General features: G+C 42.9%; 1 protein-coding gene across 4 annotated transcripts; it reads left to right on the top strand.

Annotated features, from left to right (window-relative positions):
- Window positions 1-3,455: 3,455 nt before the first annotated feature.
- Window positions 3,456-21,053, top strand: LOC139749814 (uncharacterized). 4 transcript variants are annotated; one of them, XM_071664088.1, is made up of 8 exons: window positions 3,456-3,648; window positions 5,201-5,283; window positions 6,141-6,262; window positions 7,174-7,289; window positions 16,057-16,229; window positions 16,429-16,616; window positions 19,527-19,637; window positions 20,414-21,053. In XM_071664088.1, exons 2-8 carry the CDS (start codon window positions 5,223-5,225, stop codon window positions 20,600-20,602), a joined length of 960 nt encoding a protein of 319 aa, XP_071520189.1. In that variant the 5' UTR covers window positions 3,456-3,648; window positions 5,201-5,222; the 3' UTR covers window positions 20,603-21,053. The 4 variants fall into 4 exon arrangements, with proteins under 4 accessions (XP_071520189.1, XP_071520191.1, XP_071520192.1 ...); XM_071664090.1 differs by having other exon boundaries at window positions 3,459-3,648; window positions 19,524-19,637; XM_071664091.1 differs by having other exon boundaries at window positions 3,459-3,643; window positions 19,524-19,637; window positions 20,414-20,738.
- The last annotated feature ends 3,040 nt before the right edge of the window (window positions 21,054-24,093 follow it).

The raw sequence follows: 24,093 nt of genomic DNA, 5'->3' as shown, positions 1-24,093 counted from the left end.
GAAAGCTTAGTTGCCTTAACCTATCTTCATATGAAAGGTTCCTAACACCTGCTACTAATTTTGTCAGTCTTCACTATATGTTTTCAAAAGTATTTACGTTAGTTTTGTAGGGCTGTTACCCAACTTGGTCCATATAATCTGGTTGAAGTTCGATTAATGCACACCTGCGATAATACCCTCTAGTCACTAACGCTCCTAGACACCAAACCAATACCCAGTTAACTTTATTTCGTACATTAATACATTGACCCTTTGGCTTTAAAATCTAGCTTTTCGAACATATCCTTGACAGTACCTCTTCGCCTGAAGCAGCTAAGGTAGCTGTCCCAAACCCTAGAAACATGCACTCCATCCCGAACACATCTACAACTCCTGCCTTAGATTGCATCTCAGTTTGGTATCTCGTTCTCCTCGCGCTACTTTTCCAACACGACATTTGATACGTAGCGTCTTAGAGAGCCAAATATACTGCCATCGTTAACAGCTCTACGGTTAACTTTGTACAAACATAATTTCCGACACGCATTATAGAAGAAAGTGGAGTCACTCCCAATGACTTGACATAGTCTTATCTAATCTCCGTCACAAACATACCGACCCCCTTGTCTTTGAACAGTCTGATCTAATCTCCATCACGAAAAACGAAGCACTTGTTTACGTTTTCGTTTGTGCTCACACACTGATCACGAGACGAGCTGACTTTATAACTGCGAGACGCACATGCACCTTGCCCCTAGAACTGCCTCCTTGACAACGATTGCTTTCCCGTGGATAACAAAAACAAGCAGTTAACCGTATCTGGCCATCAGGTTCTACGTGTTAGCTGGGCAAAAAAGCCTGCTCATGCCAGAATTAAAACTGAGGAGTGCTCGATCCCTTCATGCTTTTTTTTTTTTTTTTTTTTTTTACTGGATCAAGGACTTCAGAAATGTCTTTGTGTTCTGATGTGATTTTAACCTTGGGTAGCCTGCAGGAGCTCCCTATACTTCATCTACTCAGGCTATACTGCCCTCGTATGCTCAACATACTTCACAAACGACGTCTTTTAAAAAGACTTAAATGCTTCAAGGATGATGCTAAATGACTCTTAATTTCTCTTGAATATTTCTCTACGTTGTTATTCCCCCGTCGATGTAACTTGTATCTGCTGTCAGGAATGTTGATTATGGTCAAAAGCAACGGCACTCATTGGCTAACATCTCTTCTCTCGGAGCCTTGATCTACACATGAGACCCAGGGACCTTTCCGTAGTCCCTCACCCCTCCTCTCGACCCCTTCACCTGACCTGCTTCGGCCAATAGACACAGCGTCACCCCATAAGAATCCGTCCCTTGAACAACACAAACTAACCAGAGGCACAGTCCTAGGAACAACACACGCTAACCTGCAGACCATCCCAGGAACAACACAGACCCACCTGCAGGCCACCTTTATCATCCTGGAAGAGGAGTGTCATGGTGCCGTAGTCAGTGTGGCTGCTACAACGTGTGGAGTTCTCGGGCGTGTCGGCGGGGACGGGTGGGTAGTGCAGCAGACGGAGGATCTTGATCTATAACTCCCTTAAGGCTTGATAAGTCTGATTTCACTCGCAAACAGACCCGTGGGTTGAAGTATTATCTCGAAGGAGGAGAAATACTTCTTCTTCTTCAGCCGGATTCCTAACTTGTGGAACGATTGGCCGATAACAGGCGTTGAAAGCAGAACTGTAAATACGTTTCAGAATAGTTTTGATGATTAGTTCCCTTCAGTTCAGCTTCCTCTGTCACACTGACAGTTCATAGGCTAATCTCTCTCTCTCTCTCTCTCTCTCTCTCTCTCTCTCTCTCTCTCTCTCTCTCTCTCTCTCTCTCTCTCTCTGTGCATCATCTGTATATACGTTCTAACTTTTACCACACTAATCTGTGAGTGTCTGATATCTTCCACAAACAGTTTCCCGGAGGGAGTGAATTACAGAGAGAGAGAGAGAGAGAGAGAGAGAGAGAGAGAGAGAGAGAGAGAGAGAGAGAGAGAGAGACTTTTCTATGCTATTCTTTTCTCCTATTTCAACAAATTAACTGCATTTTTCTTCGGTCGCGTTAGGGCCACATACCACCTCCCTTGCATGGTCTGTTGGGGGTCTGCGTGGTCTCTGTATCTATGCAACTTTGACGTATCTCTCTCGTCTTTACCCAGTCTCGCTATTTCTATCACAGCTCAATATGATGTTTGGATTAGAGGCCGATCTAACACGCCCACGAGTTACGTGAAGACTTCATCTCAAAGAGAGACACCTCAAGCTTCACTGTTGCTGAGGTTTGCATACAGTTCAGACTAGTTCGACATGGAAATCCTGTAGGAGTCTTTCTACCAGGGTATGGTCGCCGTAGTATCAAAGCACAAGCGAAATAAGTGTCTTTCCAAGTCTGGGTGAGTTCATCCGGAGGTGGTGAGAGGTCCAACACAAGCATGCGTGAGCGTTGAAAACTATAAGACATCACAGTTTCCACCTTAGTGGTTTGTGTCTGATATTTGATCTTCTCATACTGTCGGGTGTGGGGTGGTCGTGGGGTTTTACTTGTATTGACGTATAGCTTTAAGGCTTGGTCGACTATGGATCCAGTAAAAACAAAACACAGTCGTTTACGAAACGGGAAGTTTCGATACAGTGAATGAGTGGTTCATGAATCAGAAACATGAGGCTCGAACGTCTGAACCACCTAACATAACGCTACAGTAATTCCGTAGTTCAGACATGAAATGGAATCACATAATCATTTTTCAAAAATATAACTTCGATTTCTATTTGACATTTGGTTACTGTGTTGCTAACTGTATTTTATAGTAGTAAAGTATATATTTTTTCTCGAATAATTCGAATCTTGAATGAGGCAAACAACTAATACGGAACCACCCTCCCCCCCACCACCCCCCCCTCTCTCTCTCTCTCTCTCTCTGCAGGTGTCTGTCTACCTACAGACAGGCCTGATGTAGTTGAGATAAGCCTTTCATTACGTTTTGGCCGTTTCCCGTTTTCTTCAAACGAAACTGGGAAGCCATTTCTCTTGCTGGCCATATCACAAGAACTGGTGGTAAGAGTGGTGAGTCATACGTATTGTGGATTCCGTCTCAGTGTCAATCGAGATTAACATACTAATTGTAAGTAAAATGGCATACACTCTTCATCAATAACCAAATGCTGATGCCCTCTCATGTCTAAACTAATGTTGCTCTATTGCTTCACAATCCTGCTTCGTGCGTCTTCGTGAAAGAGAATAATCATTCGGTATTTGCGATACTTCATTCAGCAAAATGAGGGTAAATAACACACGTATGTATAACATCCCCTATAGTGTACTGAAACAAAGACAGAAAATATATTTGAATTTCTCTAGCTAAGTTCTTATAATTGACAAAAAAAAGTGAGCGTGGCAACACCGCCAATGCCTTTTTATCAAGGTTGGATCTCCCTCCCTCCCTCCCAGTTAGAGTTCAGCCACGTCAGCGTCAACGTCCATTCCTCGAGAGTACAATACGCTTGTGGCAGAGGGTCCAAGTTTGCTATCAGTCATTTTATCACGGCTCCGCAACACCATCGCCAATCACTGTTCCTCTCTCCCCGACCTCTCAAGTCATCATTTGCTCTAAGCTACATCAGCTACCAGCGGTGAGGTTTGTGCATCACTGTCATGTATGTTCCCGTTTGTTTGCGTATGTTCCCGTTCGTGAGTATCTATCAATTAATATCCCTCTGTACAAGGAGTGGACGCGGGAGTTCTATTACACACACATCATGCACCCATCTCTTGAAACCTTCTCTTGTCAATTGGTGTTTAAATTTCTCAAGTTCATCAATTGATTTCAGTCCTCAGCTACCATAATGCTTAAGGAAGGACCTCTTCTCACGTTCATGCTTTCTAAAAAAATAAAAAGAAGAAGAAAAAAGCTTCTTCTTTAACTGCTGCTTGCTATTCCCTGTGGAGGTTTTGCCATGTCTTATCATGACAAAGAGGTCGTTTTCGACTCCACTCACTAGAACTAGAAAACTCGAGGACACTACATGGGATGTAGTGACCATGTGATGCTCAAGTTCGAATATATGCGTGATTAAAAAGGGATATCAAAAGAGCAGAGGTGAAGCAAGAAATAAAGGGGGAGATTCTGGATAACTGTGGTATCTATACGAAGCCCGATCAGGTAACGTCAATTGGGAAAGAGGATTCCAGTAGTTGGGATCAAGTGCTTTATTGTGGAAAGGTTCTGTGAAAGTTACTATGAAGGAGTAAAGGCGTGGGGTGCCTCAAGCCTCAGATGCCGAGGGAACGGTAAGAAAGAGGAAGGAATGGTTGAATGTAAGATGTTATAAAGCAGAGAGGCTTCGACATACGGAGTGGGGAAGATATAGAGGGGCATTCTTGCCAAATAGCAATTGCAAGGTATAAAAGAGCTCGGGGCGATTCTAGAATGATAAGAAAAGAAGAACAAAGAAACTCAGAAAAAAGAATATTGTGGACGAAGCGGATGAAAGTCCTCAATTTTCCCATGCATTTACTAAGAGTCAATTGTTCAGTTAAGGAGCAGCTAATCGAGCCATGAGATCCAGAGAGAAATATGGTAGAGGAGGATGTAAGAAAATGTGAGGAACTGAATAACCAGTTCGAGAGTGTTTTCATTATCGGAAAGGGCATGTCCTCCACATACCAGTGAGACGGAGAGGTTTGGGAAATTGATAAGATATCTAGATAGCTTACTAATTGTACCCAAAGGACTTGACCCATACAAGGCTCATGGTCCTGATGAAATTTTAGCTGAAGGGAAGGGGGGGTCATCATAGTAATTAGTCGATGAATCACATAAGAGTTTCGAGGCCGAGGTGGGGCTGGGGTTAGTTAATACGCTTTAGATAAGTACGTGAGTGAGGTACATCTACAGAGGCAAAGTCATCGTAGATATGGAACAACTATCATTACGTCTTATCACACTACCATCACGTCTTTCCTCCACTGAAGAGAGCTTATCTGTAGTCATAGGAGGTCCTGAGATGCGAAATATCCGCCGAAATTGACACCGATGATGTTGTAGGGATCATGTATATTCTCCTCCTCCTCCTCCTCCTCCTCCTCCTCCTCCTCCCTTACCAACATTCGCATGTGCTACCTCACCACTCGTACTGTCACCTGAAGGCCAAGACAGGTGGAAATCATCCTTACGCTCTTCATTACAGGAGACAGCCAGCGTCGAGGACCATGTCAATAAGGAGCTCATTTAACCACGGCAAGATCCCGCTCGTCGACCTGGGGCAGCTAGGTAAGCGAAAACAACGCTATTTATCAAGGTTGGTCGAGAATTTCGATTTGGTATAATGGCATGGGGGTCCTATGTCTCGTTACGCACGATAATTTGCTTTGGCTCTGCTTCCTCACGTTCTTTGTCCTCTCATACCAAGCTTCCTCTCAGGACAATGTGTCTCCGTGGATGTTGGTGAATCAGCTTTTTCCCCCCACCTTCCCTTATCGACAGTGGTGTCCCGCGAGGTTCTGTCCTGTCTCCTTCACTCTTCCTCCTCCTTTTGTCAACAGATAACAAACTGCAGTCATATGCTCACGACTCAACACTGCACATTCCTCCACTCTCTTCAAATCTGCTCCATCCTCTCTCGTTGGATCTACTTCTCGTCTCAACACAACTTCCTCTGTAAATTCATACATGGACAAGGTATCTCAATGGGATGGACGGAAACTCTTTTCTCTCACGATTTGGTCTTCTTCGCATGTTTTTGATTCTGATAATGTGTCCTTGGGCAAGTTGCTTTGACTCTGAGTCATAAGATGTGTTTCTTGGTTAGGTGATGTGGCACTGGGTCATATGATATGGCCCTGGGTTAAGTGATGTGGCACTGGCTCATATGGTGTGGCCCTGGGTCAGGTGGTGTGGTGTGGCCCGGGGTCGTGTGATGTGACCCTGGGTCAGGTGGTGTGGTGTGGCCCGGGGGTCGTGTGGGTATTCGTCAAGTGGGTGGTGGTCTTTGGGGAAGGTGGTGGTGTGGACCAACTTCTGAGACCAAACTGGGTCAAGTAGTGTGGTTGTCGGCCAGGGAAGGGACAACAAATCAAGTGGAGTGACCTGAGACATATTAAGAACCCATCCCCCATCCAACCCAACAGGTCTGGAGCACAAGGAAGAACCCAGGCAGGAAGAGTTGCAACGTGTGGCCCGCCAGCTGCATGAGGCCTTCAGGGATATCGGCTTCGTTTACCTCACTAACCATGGCGTCCCTGACCACCAGGTAATGTGTCTCGTCCTGAGAGAGAGAGAGAGAGAGAGAGAGAGAGAGAGAGAGAGAGAGAGAGAGAGAGAGAGAGAGAGAGAGAGAGAGAGAGAGAGAGAGAGAGAGAACATGAATTCTCATCTTTTCACTCAAAGTAATACAAGTTTTGTATAGTTTAGTGGAATTCCTCCTCTCCTGGTTTTACATTTCCAAAAGAGGGAACAGAGAAGGGGGCCAAGTGAGAATTTTCTTCCCAAGGCTAAGTCCTCTGTTCTTAATGCTACCTCGCTAATGCGGGAAATGGCGAATATATATATATATATATATATATATATATATATATATATATATATATATATATATATATATATATATATATATATATATATATGTATATATATATATATATATATATATATATATATATATATATATATATATATATATATATATATATATATATATCATCCCTGGGGATAGGGGATTAAGAATACTTCCCACGTATTCCCTGCGTGTCGTAGAAGGCGACTAAAAGGGGAGGGAGCGGGGGGCTGGAAATCCTCCCCTCTCGTTTTTTTTCTTAATTTTCCAAAAGAAGGAACAGAGGGGGCCAGGTGAGGATATTCCCTCAAAGGCCCAGTCCTCTGTTCTTAACGCTACCTCGCTAACGCGGGAAATGGCGAATAGTTTAAAAGAAAAAAGAAAAATAAAAAATAAAATATATATATATATATATATATATATATATATATATATATATATATATATATTTTATATATATATATATTATATATATATATATATATATATATATATATATATATATATATATATATATATATATATATATATATACACCATCATCAGAGATGTGATACATGTGAACTTCAACTGACACCTTTTCTAATAATGGTTTCTCTTCTGAACAGCTGAATCGCCTGTACGAGTCTTCGTCTTCCTTCTTCGAGCTGGACCTGGAGATAAAGAAATGTTATAAAAAAGACTTCGATACATATCAGGGTTATGTAGCTGTGGACAATGAGAAGTAAATTGAACTGTAAGGTTTATCTATGTCGTATTGATATATAGATAAATAAATATATATAGCCAGAGGTTGAACCATTATGTGACATTCATTTTTTTACATTCATTTCAAGCTAGAAGTTTCAGTTTTCTAAATTGTTTCTTACATTTTTCATATGTATATATATGTATGTGTGTGTGTATGTATATGTGCGTATGTATGTGTATGTCTGTGTATGTGTATATGTATATGTATATGTATATTATCCCTGGGGATAGGGGTGAAAGAATACTTCCCACGTATTCCTCGCGTGTCGTAGAAAGCGACTAGAGGGGACGGGAGCGGGGGGCCAGAAATCCTCCCCTCCTTGTATTAACTTTCTAAAATGGGAAACAGAAGAAGGAGTCACGCGGGGAGGGCTCATCCTCCTCGAAGGCTCAGAGTGGGGTGCCTAAATGTGTGTGGATGTAACCAAGATGTGAAAAAAGGAGAGATAGGTAGTATGTTTGAGGAAAGGAACCTGGATGTTTTGGCTCTGAGTGAAACGAAGCTCAAGGGTAAAGGGGAAGAGTGGTTTGGGAATGTCTAGGGAGTAAAGTCAGGGGTTAGTGAGAGGACAAGAGCAAGGGAAGGAGTAGCAATACTCCTGAAACAGGAGTTGTGGGAGTATGTGATAGAGTGTAAGAAAGTAAATTCTCGATTAATATGGGTAAAACTGAAAGTTGATGGAGAGAGGTGGGTGATTATTGGTGCATATGCACCTGGGCATGAGAAGAAAGATCAAGAGAGGCAAGTGTTTTGGGAGCAGCTGAATGAGTGTGTTAGTGGTTTTGATGCACGAGACCGGGTTATAGTGATGGGTGATTTGAATGCAAAGGTGAGTAATGTGGCAGTTGAGGGAATAATTGGTATACATGGGGTGTTCAGTGTTGTAAATGGAAATGGTGAAGAGCTTGTAGATTTATGTGCTGAAAAAGGACTGATGATTGGGAATACCTGGTTTAAAAAGCGAGATATACATAAGTATACTTATGTAAGTAGGAGAGATGGCCAGAGAGCGTTATTGGATTACGTGTTAATTGACAGGCGTGCGAAAGAGAGACTTTTGGATATTAATGTGCTGAGAGGTGCAACTGGAGGGATGTCTGATCATTATCTTGTGGAGGCTAAGGTGAAGATTTGTATGGGTTTTCAGAAAAGAAGAGTGAATGTTGGGGTGAAGAGGGTGGTGAGAGTAAGTGAGCTTGAGAAGGAGACCTGTGTGAGGAAGTACCAGGAGAGACTGAGTACAGAATGGAAAAAGGTGAGAACAATGGAAGCAAGGGGAGTGGGGGAGGAATGGGATGTATTTAGGGAATCAGTGATGGATTGCGCAAAAGATGCTTGTGGCATGAGAAGAGTGGGAGGTGGGTTGATTAGAAAGGGTAGTGAGTGGTGGGATGAAGAAGTAAGAGTATTAGTGAAAGAGAAGAGAGAGGCATTTGGACGATTTTTGCAGGGAAAAAATGCAATTGAGTGGGAGATGTATAAAAGAAAGAGACAGGAGGTCAAGAGAAAGGTGCAAGAGGTGAAAAAAAGGGCAAATGAGAATTGGGGTGAGGGAGTATCATTAAATTTTAGGGAGAATAAAAAGATGTTCTGGAAGGAGGTAAATAAAGTGCGTAAGACAAGGGAACAAATGGGAACTTCAGTGAAGGGCGCAAATGGGGAGGTGATAACAAGTAGTGTGATGTGAGAGGGAGATGGAGTGAGTATTTTGAAGGTTTGTTGAATGTGTTTGATGATAGAGTGGCAGATATAGGGTGTTTTGGTCGAGGTGGTGTGCAAAGTGAGAGGGTTAGGGAAAATGATTTGGTAAACAGAGAAGAGGTAGTGAAAGCTTTGCGGAAGATGAAAGCCGGCAAGGCAGCAGGTTTGGATGGTATTGCAGTGGAATTTATCAAAAAAGGGGGTGACTGTATTGTTGACTGGTTGGTAAGGTTATTTAATGTATGTATGACTCATGGTGAGGTGCCTGAGGATTGGCGGAATGCGTGCATAGTGCCATTGTACAAAGGCAAAGGGGTTAAGAGTGAGTGCTCAAATTACAGAGGTATAAGTTTGTTGAGTATTCCTGGTAAATTATATGGGAGGGTATTGATTGAGAGGGTGAAGGCATGTACAGAGCATCAGATTGGGGAAGAGCAGTGTGGTTTCAGAAGTGGTAGAGGATGTGTGGATCAGGTGTTTGCTTTGAAGAATGTATGTGAGAAATACTTAGAAAAGCAAATGGATTTATATGTAGCATTTATGGATCTGGAGAAGGCATATGATAGAGTTGATAGAGATGCTCTGTGGAAGGTATTAAGAATATATGGTGTGGGAGGAAAGTTGTTAGAAGCAGTGAAAAGTTTTTATCGAGGATGTAAGGCATGTGTACGTGTAGGAAGAGAGGAAAGTGATTGGTTCTCAGTGAATGTAGGTTTGCGGCAGGGGTGTGTGATGTCTCCATGGTTGTTTAATTTGTTTATGGATGGGGTTGTTAGGGAGGTAAATGCAAGAGTTTTGGAAAGAGGGGCAAGTATGAAGTCTGTTGGGGATGAGAGAGCTTGGGAAGTGAGTCAGTTGTTGTTCGCTGATGATACAGCGCTGGTGGCTGATTCATGTGAGAAACTGCAGAAGCTGGTGACTGAGTTTGGTAAAGTGTGTGGAAGAAGAAAGTTAAGAGTAAATGTGAATAAGAGCAAGGTTATTAGGTACAGTAGGGTTGAGGGTCAAGTAAATTGGGAGGTGAGTTTGAATGGAGAAAAACTGGAGGAAGTGAAGTGTTTTAGATATCTGGGAGTGGATCTGGCAGCGGATGGAACCATGGAAGCGGAAGTGGATCATAGGGTGGGGGAGGGGGCGAAAATTCTGAGAGCCTTGAAGAATGTGTGGAATTCGAGATGTGTGGAAATAAAAAGAGCGTGGTTGAGAGAGCAGAAGAGGGTGTTTTGAAGTTGTTTGGGCACATGGAGAGAATGAGTGAGGAAAGATTGACCAAGAGGATATATGTGTCGGAGGTGGAGGGAACGAGGAGAAGAGGGAGACCAAATTGGAGGTGGAAAGATGGAGTGAAAAAGATTTTGTGTGATCGGGGCCTGAACATGCAGGAGGGTGAAAGGAGGGCAAGGAATAGAGTGAATTGGAGCGATGTGGTATACCGGGGTTGACGTGCTGTCAGTGGATTGAATCAAGGCATGTGAAGCGTCTGGGGTAAACCATGGAAAGCTGTGTAGGTATGTATATTTGCGTGTGTGGACGTATGTATATACATGTGTATGGGGGGGGGGGGGTTGGGCCATTTCTTTCGCCTGTTTCCTTGGGCTACCTCGCAAACGCGGGAGACAGCGACAAAGTATAAAAAAAAAAAAAAAAAAAAAAATATATATATATATATATATATATATATATATATATATATATATATATATATATATATATATATATATATATATATATATATATACGAATAAAGTGCATATGAACGCGCACCTTCATAGAACATACAAAGCTCCAACATGAAGGTGCTCGTTCATATGCACTTTATTCGTATTCATATACCTCCGCGTTATACAGTTAAGTTCGGTAAAACGCTATCAGCTGGCTATGTGCGTCTGTTCGGAAATAACCGGTATAGACCCCGTTGCTCACCATTGTGAGACGAAGGGTATTCGAGTACGTAGTATTCGAATAGTTGTTTCCTATTATACAGTCCCATAGCCTAGCGGTTACATGCCTGCCTCTTGCACAGGGGTCCCGGGTTCGATCCTGGCTGTTGGAAGTTTGTATGATATATATATATATATATATATATATATATATATATATATATATATATATTACAGAGGTATAAGTTTGTTGAGTATTCCTGATAAATTATATGGAAGGGTATTGATTGAGAGGGTGAAGGCATGTACAGAGCATCAGATTGGGAAAGAGCAGTGTGGTTTCAGAAGTGGTAGAGGATGTGTGGATCAGGTGTTTGCTTTGAAGAATGTATGTGAGAAATACTTAGAAAAGCAAATGGATTTGTATGTAGCATTTATGGATCTGGAGAAGGCATATGATAGAGTTGATAGAGGTGCTCTGTGGAAGGTATTAAGAATATATGGTGTGGGAGGATGTGGCAGCGGATGGAACCATGGAAGCGGAAGTGAATCATAGGGTGGGGGAGGGGGCGAAAATCCTGGGAGCGTTGAAGAATGTGTGGAAGTCGAGAACATTATCTCCGAAAACAAAAATGGCTATGTTTGAAGGAATAGTGGTTCCAACAATGTTGTATGGTTGCGAGGCGTGGGCTATGGATAGAGTTGTGCGCAGGAGGATGGATGTGCTGGAAATGAGATGTTTGAGGACAATATGTGGTGTGAGGTGGTTTGATCGAGTAAGTAATGTAAGGGTAAGAAAGATGTGTGGAAATAAAAAGAGCGTGGTTGAGAGAGCAGAAGAGGGTGTTCTGAAATGGTTTGGGCACATGGAGAGAATGAGTGAGGAAAGATTGACCAAGAGGATATATGTGTCGGAGGTGGAGGGAACGAGGAGAAGTGGGAGACCAAATTGGAGGTGGAAAGATGGAGTGAAAAAGATTTTGTGTGATCGGGGCTTGAACATGCAGGAGGGTGAAAGGCGGGCAAGGAATAGGGTGAATTGGATCGATATAGTATACCGGGGTCGACGTGCTGTCAATGGATTGAACCAGGGCATGTGAAGCGTCTGGGGTAAACCATGGAAAGTTCTATGGGGCCTGGATGTGGTATCGGGCATTATTGCATGACAGCTAGAGACTGAGTGTGAACGAATGGGGCCATTGTTGTCTTTTCCTAGCGCTACCTCGCACACATGAGGGGGAGGGGGATGTTATTCCATGTGTGGCGAGGTGGCGATGGGAATGAATAAAGGCAGATAGTGTGAATTGTGTGCATGTGTATATATGTATATGTCTGTGTGTGTATATATATGTGTACATTGAGATGTATGGGTATGTATATTTGCGTGTGTGGACGTGTATGTATATACATGTGTATGGGGGTGGGTTGGGCCATTTCTTTCGTCTTTTTCCGTGCGCTGCCTCGCAAACGCGGGAGACAGCGACAAAGCAAAAAAAAAAAAAAAAAAAAAAAATATATATATATTTATAGTGATGGGTGATTTGAATGCAAAGGTGAGTAATGTGGCAGTTGAGGGAATAATTGGTATGCATGGGGTGTTCAGTGTTGTAAATGGAAATGGTGAAGAGCTTGTAGATTTATGTGCTGAAAAAGGACTGATGATTGGGAATACCTGGTTTAAAAAGCGAGATATACATAAGTATACTTATGTAAGTAGGAGAGATGGCCAGAGAGCGTTATTGGATTACGTGTTAATTGACAGGCGTGCGAAAGAGAGACTTTTGGATGTCAATGTGCTGAGAGGTGCAACTGGAGGGATGTCTGATCATTATCTTGTGGAGGCTAAGGTGAAGATTAGTATGGGTTTTCAGAAAAGAAGAGTGAATGTTGGGGTGAAGAAGGTGCTGAGAGTAAGTGAGCTTGGGAAGGAGACCTGTGTGAAGAAGTATCAGGAGAGACTGTGTACAGAATGGAAAAAGGTGAGAACAATGGAAGTAAGGGGAGTGGGGGAGGAATGGGATGTATTTAGGGAATCAGTGATGGATTGCGCAAAAGATGCTTGTGGCATGAGAAGAGTGGGAGGTGGGCTGTTTAGAAAGGGTAGTGAGCGGTGGGATGAAGAAGTAAGAGTATTAGTGAAAGAGAAGAGAGAGGCATTTGGACGATTTTTGCAGGGAAAAAATGCAATTGAGTGGGAGAAGTATAAAAGAAAGAGACAGGAGGTCAAGAGAAAGGTGCAAGAGGTGAAAAAAAGGGCAAATGAGAGTTGGGGTGAGAGACTATCAGTAAATTTTAGGGAGAATAAAAAGATGTTCTGGAAGGAGGTAAATAGGGTGCGTAAGACAAGGGAGCAAATGGGAACTTCAGTGAAGGGCGTAAATGGGGAGGTGATAACAAGTAGTGGTGATGTGAGAAGGAGATGGAATGAGTATTTTGAAGGTTTGTTGAATGTGTCTGATGACAGAGTGGCAGATATAGGGTGTTTGGGTCGAGGTGGTGTGCAAAGTGAGAGGGTTAGGGAAAATGATTTGGTAAACAGAGAAGAGGTAGTAAAAGCTTTGCGGAAGATGAAAGCCGGCAAGGCAGCAGGTTTGGATGGTATTGCAGTGGAATTTATTAAAAAAGGGGGTGACTGTATTGTTGACTGGTTGGTAAGGTTATTTAATGTATGTATGACTCATGGTGAGGTGCCTGAGGATTGGCGGAATGCGTGCATAGTGCCATTGTACAAAGGCAAAGGGGATAAGAGTGAGTGCTCAAATTACAGAGGTATAAGTTTGTTGAGTATTCCTGGTAAATTATATGGGAGGGTATTGATTGAGAGGGTGAAGGCATGTACAGAGCATCAGATTGGGGAAGAGCAGTGTGGTTTCAGAAGTGGTAGAGGATGTGTGGATCAGGTGTTTGCTTTGAAGAATGTATGTGAGAAATACTTAGAAAAGCAAATGGATTTGTATGTAGCATTTATGGATCTGGAGAAGGCATATGATAGAGTTGATAGAGATGCTCTGTGGAAGGTATTAAGAATATATGGTGTGGGAGGCAAGTTGTTAGAAGCAGTGAAAAGTTTTTATCGAGGATGTAAGGCATGTGTACGTGTAGGAAGAGAGGAAAGTGATTGGTTCTCAGTGAATGTAGGTTTGCGGCAGGGGTGTGTGATGTCTCCATGGTTGTTTAATTTGTTTATGGATGGGGTTGTTAGGGAGGTAAATGCAAGAGTCTTGGAAAGAGGGGCAAGTATGAAGTCTGTTGGGGATGAGAGAGCTTGGGAAGTGAGTCAGTTGTTGTTCGCTGATGATACAGCGCTGGTGGCTGATTCATGTGAGAAACTGCAGAAGCTGGTGACGGAGTTTGGTAAAGTGTGTGGAAGAAGAAAGTTAAGAGTAAATGTGAATAAGAGCAAGGTTATTAGGTACAGTAGGGTTGAGGGTCAAGTCAATTGGGAGGTGAGTTTGAATGGTGAAAAACTGGAGGAAGTGAAGTGTTTTAGATATCTGGGAGTGGATCTGTCAGCGGATGGAACCATGGAAGCGGAAGTGGATCATAGGGTGGGGGAGGGGGCGAAAATTTTGGGAGCCTTGAAAAATGTGTGGAAGTCGAGAACATTATCCCGGAAAGCAAAAATGGGTATGTTTGAAGGAATAGTAGTTCCAACAATGTTGTATGGTTGCGAGGCGTGGGCTATGGATAGAGTTGTGCGCAGGAGGATGGATGTGCTGGAAATGAGATGTTTGAGGACAATGTGTGGTGTGAGGTGGTTTGATCGAGTAAGTAACGTAAGGGTAAGAGAGATGTGTGGAAATAAAAAGAGCGTGGTTGAGAGAGCAGAAGAGGGTGTTTTGAAATGGTTTGGGCACATGGAGAGAATGAGTGAGGAAAGATTGACCAAGAGGATATATGTGTCGGAGGTGGAGGGAACGAGGAGAAGAGGGAGACCAAATTGGAGGTGGAAAGATGGAGTGAAAAGGATTTTGTGTGATCGGGGCCTGAACATGCAGGAGGGTGAAAGGAGGGCAAGGAATAGAGTGAATTGGAGCGATGTGGTATACAGGGGTTGACGTGCTGTCAGTGGATTGAATCAAGGCATGTGAAGCGTCCGGGGTAAACCATGGAAAGCTGTGTAGGTATGTATATTTCCGTGTGTGGACGTGTGTATGTACATGTGTATGGGGGGGGTTGGGCCATTTCTTTCGTCTGTTTCCTTGCACTACCTCGCAAACGCGGGAGACAGCGACAAAGTCTAAAAAAAAAAAAAAAAAAAAAAAAAAAAAAAAAAAAAAAAAAATATATATATATATATATATATATATGGAACAAAAAGGACCTTGAAAGTAAATGAAGTAAGGAGCAATTCATAAACCTCCAACAGCCGGGATCGAACCCGGAACCCATGCGTAAAAGGCGGGAGCACTACCGCTGGGCTATGATCAAAGCGTTCATATGCACTATAATCGTATATATGTGTATATATATATATATATATATATATATATATATATATATATATATATATATATATATATATATATATATATATATATATATTTTTTTTTTTTTTTTTTTTTTTTTTATACTTTGTCGCTGTCTCCCGCGTTTGCGAGGTAGCGCAAGGAAACAGACGAAAGAAATGGCCCAACCCCCCCCCCCCATACACATGTACATACACACGTCCACACACGCAAATATACATACCTACACATCTTTCCATGGTTTACCCCAGACGCTTCACATGCCTTGATTCACTCCACTGACAGCACGTCAACCCCTGTATACCACATCGCTCTTTTAAACTATTCGCCATTTCCCGCGTTAGCGAGGTAGCGTTAGGAACAGAGGACTGGGCCTTTTTTGGAATATCCTCACCTGGCCCCCTCTGTTCCTTCTTTTGGAAAATAAAAAAAAAAAAAACGAGAGGGGAGGATTTCCAGCCCCCCGCTCCCTCCCCTTTTAGTCGCCTTCTACGACACGCAGGGAATACGTGAGAAGTATTCTTAATCCCCTATCCCCAGGGATATATATATATATATATATATATATATATATATATATATATATATATATATATATATATATATATATATATACATATATATTTATACAGGAGACGGCAAATGAAATATTCATAGATGTTTGTGTGTGTGTGTGTGTGTCATCTGCAGACTAGATTTAAATAAAGATGTTCACGAGCTGCGTGAGGCGTACGACGTCAAGTGGATTGATGGCGTATTCCCGGATAAGGAGGTCCCGTCGCTCAGACCGGCAGCGTCAGACTTCGTGAGGACCTGCCTGGACCTGACCACTAGGCTCCTGACAGCTTTGGCTCTTGGCTTCGGTACAGTGTTCCCTCTCCTCCTCCTCCTCCTAAATCATTGTTTATCAAGGACGATGCAATCAGCGTTCACAGTCTCTTCTCTCCATTTTTTTTCTTTTGACATAGTGAGCACAAAAACTCCCTGGATATCTACAGTGTAGTGTTGTCATCATAGTTGCATACGAAGAGAATATATAGGAGTCTTTCCACCTGCACACAGGGCTCGATAGGAACTTCTTCACCTCGACGCATCAGCACATCTGCAATGGGCAGAACCTGAGCATCCTCCGTCTGCTGCACTACCCACCCGTCCCCGCCGACACGCCCGAGAACTCCACACGTTGTAGCAGCCACACTGACTACGGCACCATGACACTCCTCTTCCAGGATGATAAAGGTGGCCTGCAGGTGGGTCTGTGTTGTTCCTGGGATGGTCTGCAGGTTAGCGTGTGTTGTTCCTAGGACTGTGCCTCTGGTTAGTTTGTGTTGTTTCAGGGACGGTCCTTATGGTTAGGGCTGAGGTATGTACATCTGGGGTGACTACATCTGGGGTAACGCTTTGTGTATTGGCCGAAGCAGGTCAGGTGAAGGGGTCGAGAGAGGGAGGAGGGCGGACTACGGAAAGGTCCCTGGGTCTCATGTGTGGATCAAGGCTCCGAGAGAAGAGATGTTAGCCAATGAGTGCCGTTGCTTTTGACCATAATCAACATTCCTGACAGCAGATACAAGTTACATCGACGGGGGAATAACAACGTAGAGAAATATTCAAGAGAAATTAAGAGTCATTTAGCATCATCCTTGAAGCATTTAAGTCTTTTTAAAAGACGTCGTTTGTGAAGTATGTTGAGCATACGAGGGCAGTATAGCTTAAGTCGTTGAAGTATACGGAGCTCCTGCAGGCTACCCAAGGTTAAAATCACATCAGAACACAAAGACATTTCTGAAGTCCTTGATCCAGTAAAAAAAAAAAAAAAAAAAAAAGCATGAAGGGATCGAGCACTCCTCAGTTTTAATTCTGGCATGAGCAGGCTTTTTTGCCCAGCTAACACGTAGAACCTGATGGCCAGATACGGTTAACTGCTTGTTTTTGTTATCCACGGGAAAGCAATCGTTGTCAAGGAGGCAGTTCTAGGGGCAAGGTGCATGTGCGTCTCGCAGTTATAAAGTCAGCTCGTCTCGTGATCAGTGTGTGAGCACAAACGAAAACGTAAACAAGTGCTTCTTTTTTCGTGATGGAGATTAGATCAGACTGTTCAAAGAGACAAGGGGGTCGGTATGTTTGTGACGGAGATTAGATAAGACTATGTCAAGTCATTGGGAGTGACTCCACTTTCTTATATAATGCGTGTCGGAAATTATGTTTGTACAAAGTTAGCCGTAGAGCTGTTAACGATGGCAGTATATTTGGCTCTCTAAGACGCTACGTGTCAAATGTCGTGTTGGAAAAGTAGCGCGAGGAGAACGAGATACCAAACTGAGATGCAATCTAAGGCAGGAGTTGTAGATGTGTTCGGGATGGAGTGCATGTTTCTAGGGTTTGGGACAGCTACCTTAGCTGCTTCAGGCGAAGAGGTACTGTCAAGGATATGTTCGAAAAGCTAGATTTTAAAGCCAAAGGGTCAATGTATTGATGTACGAAATAAAGTTAACTGGGTATTGGTTTGGTGTCTAGGAGCGTTAGTGACTAGAGGGTATTATCGCAGGTGTGCATTAATCGAACTTCAACCAGATTATATGGACCAAGTTGGGTAACAGCCCTACAAAACTGACGTAAATACTTTTGAAAACATATAGTGAAGACTGACAAAATTAGTAGCAGGTGTTAGGAACCTTTCATATGAAGATAGGTTAAGGCAACTAAGCTTCCAGTCTCTATAAATGCGCAGAATGAATAGCACTTTCATAAATGGTGTACTAACGGAATAAGAGAAGTAAATATAGTTTTAAGAATATCAACTGAGGAGAGGAACAAGCGACACTGGATTAGATCAATTCTGGGTCAGGTAAAGACACAGGTCAACCACAGTAGACAAAGAAAGAGACTAAATGACGAAAGCAACAAGTTGCCGAAGATTTGCGAAGTATCAAACAGAAACTAGGCTAATACACGACTGTGATGTAAACAGAAACAAAAGTTATAATGGTATATGTCCTGGGATTGTACAGATGCTCCCTGAGCTATGGTTATCATTCTTTCCGATTCTTTTTAATGTTGTTTTCATGAATATAAAGTATCCAGCCGTGTGGCGCTACTCAAAATGAGTGCTCATTTTCAAAACTGGGAACCGAATGGTATGTGACAACTATAGAGGGATTTCTATAATGGACACGTTAGCAAAAATGTATGACACACTAATATATAACAGACTACTTTTATGGTGTAACATCAATAATAAGTGCCAGGCTGGAGCGCAGAAGAAAAGGAACTGAGTAGAACAAAATATTGTCGTTACGATTGCTATGTGACTTGCGCAGTATTTAGAAATGTTAAATTATATGTATTGTTTATAGATTTTAGTAAGGGCTTACGATAGGGTCCCAAGAAATAAGATGATAGAGGTATTAAAGAGTCATGGATGTGGAAGACGAATGGTATTAGCTATTCAAGCAATGGATAGGTGTACAAAACAACTCTTGAAAACTGCTGCTGTTACCACTACAGTTGGAGTCCGGTCAAGGAGCCCCAACTAGCTGTTTACTGTTTATTATATATATAGACCGCTTTGTGAACATGCTGAAGATGGCAGTTGCTGCAAATGGTTTTTTTTTTAGGAGGACTGCATGTCTTGCTATTAATGGATGATGCTGTTATCTTGGCCACCAGTTAAGATACATGTTTAAGGAAACTTCGCGTTTTATGTCAATACTGCGATGAATATGGTATGGTCATTTATGAGAAGAAGACTTAAGTATTTTGTCATTAACGGAGGGAAACAGGATTAAGAAGACTTAGTGACAGGTAACGCTGGGGTACAATACACTGAACAATACGTTTATTTAGGAGCGTGGTTTACACACTCGGGAAAGATGAAGGATGTGATGGCTGAGCATGAAGTACAGAGTGAAGAAGCTATGGTTAACAAGTTTTCCATATTTTGTGCATAAACGAGAATAACAAGTTTTCCATATTTTGTGCATAAACGGCAGAACTACTACCCTTGTGGGAAGTTTGCTCCCCTAGTGTCAGTTCAGCTTCGTTCCCTGACAGATCATAGATAGTATGGTTCCACAGTTCACTGACAAGAAAAAAAGGTAATGGCTTTTATATAACCTTAATGATATCTCGCTGGCCCTATCTGATATGTTCCTCCCCAGCAGGTACGTGACCGTGGAGGTAACTGGGTAGACGCAGAACCGATTCCAAGCACCATCTTGGTCAACGTGGGCGACCTCCTGCAGTTCTGGACGGCCAATGAATTCATCGCTACGGTGAGTTCGTTTGCTGTTAAAGTTCATCGCTACTGTAAGTCGTTTGCTGCACCAGTTGTGTATGAATATGTATATTATGGCATGTTTGTTGATGTCATGGACTTGTGGCCGTAAACTGCTGCTTGTACACCTCTTAATGTACAGTAAGGGGTAAAGGCAGAACGTAACAATAGGCTGACGACTCAACACTTCATTCTTCCACATCCTTCATCTCTGCTCTCTTTCGATCTGGGGAAACAGTCGGGTCTATCAGAAAGGCAAAGGTCTTGGGAGTGGCCGGGACTACCTGGGCCCTCCCTCTCGTTGGCAGCAGAGTTAGGCGGGAACCCACAGATTCTTATCACCCCATGGGTACTTACGACCATAAACTCGTTTTTGTCTCTGCCACGTTCACGTTAAGATAAAAAGGTTAAGGGAAAAGAGAGGAGAGAAAACAAATGTGATGAAGACGAATAGAGCTGAGTAGACCAAGTGTATGGTGTATATAGGGAGAAAATGGCATGATTAGCCCAGCAGAAATAGTTTCAATGAGACAGAAAAGTTAGACCAAACATCCCAACATGGGAGCTGTCGAATAGTTGTGAGTAACCACCTTAAATGATCTTAAGATACGACAACAGTACCATCTTGAGGTGGCTGCTGTCAAGGAACTGCTACTACCTTTGTAAACTATCTTAATTCTTTCTCTGTATATATATATATATATTCGGTACCAACTTTGACCATATCTTGATATTCTAAACCTAAACTTGAGGTGTGTTTTTGCATGTTCACAGGCACACAGGGTGTTGATCCCCAGCGAGGAGCTGCGTCTCAGGTGCGCTCGACGTTCCATCGCGTTCTTCGTCCATCCTGACGACCCGGTGACCATCAAGCCATTCGACTCCTCTGACACCTGCCAGCCCGTCAACGCCAAAGAGCACGTCCTCGAGATGTTCAATAAAACGTACAGACTCTCACGTTGACAAGCGTGCCTTCATCACGCCTCTGTACCCTGCACTTCGACGTATATACACGGGGCAGGTACCATGTGGTCAAGTATATTCATAACTCAATAATCATAATCTAAGATATTTAGCCGTTCTCAGTACATCCAGTTCGCCATAGATTTGTGAAGACGTATATATATCTCTCTCTCTGTCTCACAAGACTGTCAACTTACATCCGAATGTCATGTATCATCATGAACATCATCTCTCCACTCTGAGTGGCTATGGTCAGAGGTCCGACATTTCGTGATGACTTCGTCCACGTATGGCCACAAGGTGGTAGATTCTGCCACCATATCACGTACAAGAACCAACAAGCTAAGACTCGCCAAGGAGAGAGAGGAGTCGGTTTTTTCACAACTGAAAATTCTGGATATGTCATGTTCTCTTAACACGTTCGTTTGGACAATAAAATCTAGATAAGCAATGTGCATTTATCAACCCAAACTTTCATAGATGAAATGATATATGTAACAAACTGGGAGGATACACATACTATTTTTTCCTATGTATAAGGAATGAGGACTTCATTGGATCACTAAGACAGAGTACCACACAGAGCTTCTCTCTGATCAGCGCTTCTCACGCGTTGTGGAAGTCACTGAGCAGGATGAAAAATAAACAAGGAAAGGAGAACGAAAATTAAGTTGTTCTTGATTCACTCAAGCAACTCCCTGAGAGAGAGAGAGAGAGAGAGAGAGAGAGAGAGAGAGAGAGAGAGAGAGAGAGAGAGAGAGAGAGAGAGAGAGAGAGAGAGAGAGAGAGAGAGAGAGAGAGAGAGAGAGAGAGACAGATAGTGTACGCCTGATTGTGCCATAAGATGAACAGCTCATGGTACCGTGTTGGAACCTCTCATGCGATGGTATTCTACGTCAAGGTAAAAAAAAAAAAAAAAGAAGAAAAGCATTTCATAGATTCTAAGCCTGTTGCACCGACCGGAGATATGTGGCAAGATAAGAGGTCAACCTCTTTGTAGTCTGCCGGGAAGCATCTCAGTGGCGAGTTGCATAGTAACACGACCTCCTTTTAGTCTACAGGAGTCTTACGCTTGACGGTGGTGTGTATTAAACTAAAGAGCTCTCTGTAGGGGTCGACGCACCTAGTGTGTGTGTGTGTGTGTGTGTGTGTGTGTGTGTGTGTGTGTGTGTGTCAAGGGTATAAGCTACGGCACTGAACCTTCACCACTGTGGCAACACTTTGGGCCGAAAAACAAAACGGCCCATCGAAGACATCATAATGAGTGACTTAGATCCTCCTATGCACCAGTGGCGCATCCCAGTGGTTCAAGAAGTCCGAGAGTGGATTGCAGAACTCCATCCCAAGCATAAGAGTGTACAATTCTGCTTGTGTCCAGAGGACGTTTGACGTCAGTGGTGATGCAATGGCAGATAGATGCTCAGGCAAAAGCAGCTATGTATATACCTCACAGTGATTTGATGGGCGGTATAAACGACTGTGTTGAATGTTAAAGGCAAACTACGAGGGACTTGGTAGGCTAAATGAGATGGCAAACTGCAGAGTTCCTCAGGCATTTAAAAGCTCAAGCTTTTAACGAGGTGTGGCAACGGGGGTCTCATCTCTCAGTTCCCCCCCCCCCCCCCCCCTCTCTTGGCTTCCCTCCCTCACTTTGCTCCTTCATATCTAGCTTCCTCTCCGACCGATCTATCTCTGTGGTTGTTGACGGATCAGCCTCTCCCTTTTTCTCCATCAACAACGGTGTCCCGCAAGGTTCTGTTCTGTGCACCACACTTTTTTTTCCCTTTTCTTTTTTAACGAATTCCTCTCTTCCATAAATAATCTAATATATGCTGACGACTCAACAATGCATTCATCCACATCCTTCAATTGTGTTCCCTCTTCTCTCACTCGATCCGCATCTCGTCTTGACACTGCTTCCTCAGTAAACTCGGGACTTGGGCAGGATATCTCAGTGGGTTAGACAAAATCTTGCGAAGTTTAATGCTCCTAAGACCCAGTTTCTACCCATTTCTCTATCGAAAACTCCTCACAACTCTCATCTCTCCTTTGATGGTTCTCTTATCCCACCTCTTGACTCAATGAACATACTTGGTATTACTGTAACAGCCACTCTTTCATGGAAACCCCACATTATGGGAATAGCTAAGTCTGTCTGTGAGAAACTGAGTGTCCTGAGCAGTTTTGTTCCGTTTATAAAAAGGATTGATTCGTCCTTGTATGAAGTACCGCTCTCACATCTGGGGTGGTTCCAGCTCTGTCTCCTTACTTGACAGAGTTGAGTCGAAAGCGATCCAAGGCTAACTTCCAAACTTGACCCTCTTGCCTTGCGCCACAACGCTGGTTCACTTTCCCTCTTCCATAGGTATTTACTCTGGTTTTTGCTCCCGAGAGCTGGCTGCTTGTGTTCCCCCCACCACTAGTTAGTTTACACAATACTTGACAAGGTGATGCGTCGCATAAATATTGCGTGGCCTTGGGCAACTCATGGGTAGACTGTTCTGACAACTGCTTCTTTCGCAACACGTCGAAGCTTTGGAACTTTCCAACTTCTCACATTTATCCCCAATAACTATAACCTGGCAAAATTCAAAAGACAGGTTTTTCACTTCCCTAAAATTCGTAAATATTTTGCCTTATCTTTTCTCTTTCCGTTTTATAATTCTCTTTATATTTCAATTAAGGCTCGGCGCTTGATGTCGACTTTTGTCCAAGTTTTGACCAACAACGGTGATGATCAGTATGGAGAAGCCGCATCTGTAGAAGGAGTGATTATTAGGCAGGTTATTTAGCCAACATCATAACAGCATGTAATGCATTCTTTTTGTTTTTCCATGCCAAGGTACGTACGCTTACATGTTCCCCCATCTTCATGAAGATTCATACGTTTTATTAGACCCCTTTGCCTTTCTCGACCAAGCCTTTTTGTATTCATCCTCGACACACATATAACCCCAGGGCGTTAAAGCTGTAGTGCAGATGAGTATTTCACCCAATGAATTTGCACTTATCTTGGTTTTACAACCTAGTTCTGTACAGACATCGGATCCCCCTGGGCGAGGCTAGTGTCGGAACATCAGACTGGCTCATTTGTACTCGAATTTGAACCCAAGTCTCTCTTACGTCAGTCAAATGATTTTTATTTCTTCTTAAGTGATTCACACAGTCGACTTTTTTCTTCCTATTTTCATCCCGCAAGCTGTTTTGAATAGAACTGCTGGGCCTGGATTTTCACTTCACCAATCTACTGGATTTTCTACTTTGCAAGTTATGTATGAGCACACGACTGGAATATCTTACATGACTCTTGGGAGGTGGGGTTGGTGCTGAATAGCCTTGTAATCCCCGTCCCCACCAGGATCTAGATCTTGCTGTGTCAGTTGGTCCCTCCACCCCATCAACCACAATTCTAGCAATCCTACTCCTCTTCAGTGGTCGCCAATACTAGAACATAACGAACATAGAAGATAAATATGTTGATGGTGAGCAAA

Source organism: Panulirus ornatus, chromosome 8 (genome assembly GCF_036320965.1).
Source record: "Panulirus ornatus isolate Po-2019 chromosome 8, ASM3632096v1, whole genome shotgun sequence".
NCBI lineage: Eukaryota > Metazoa > Arthropoda > Malacostraca > Decapoda > Palinuridae > Panulirus > Panulirus ornatus.
This window is presented reverse-complemented; position numbering and strand designations above follow the sequence as displayed.

Coding starts and splice junctions, on each gene's coding strand:
- LOC139749814 (XM_071664090.1), top strand. CDS start 5,223: ATGTCAATAAGGAGCTCATTTAACCACGGCAAGATCCCGCTCGTCGAC. Junction 6,263..7,173: donor ATGGCGTCCCTGACCACCAG/GTAATGTGTCTC, acceptor TCTTCTGAACAG/CTGAATCGCCTGTACGAGTC. Junction 7,290..16,056: donor GTAGCTGTGGACAATGAGAA/GTAAATTGAACT, acceptor TGTCATCTGCAG/ACTAGATTTAAATAAAGATG.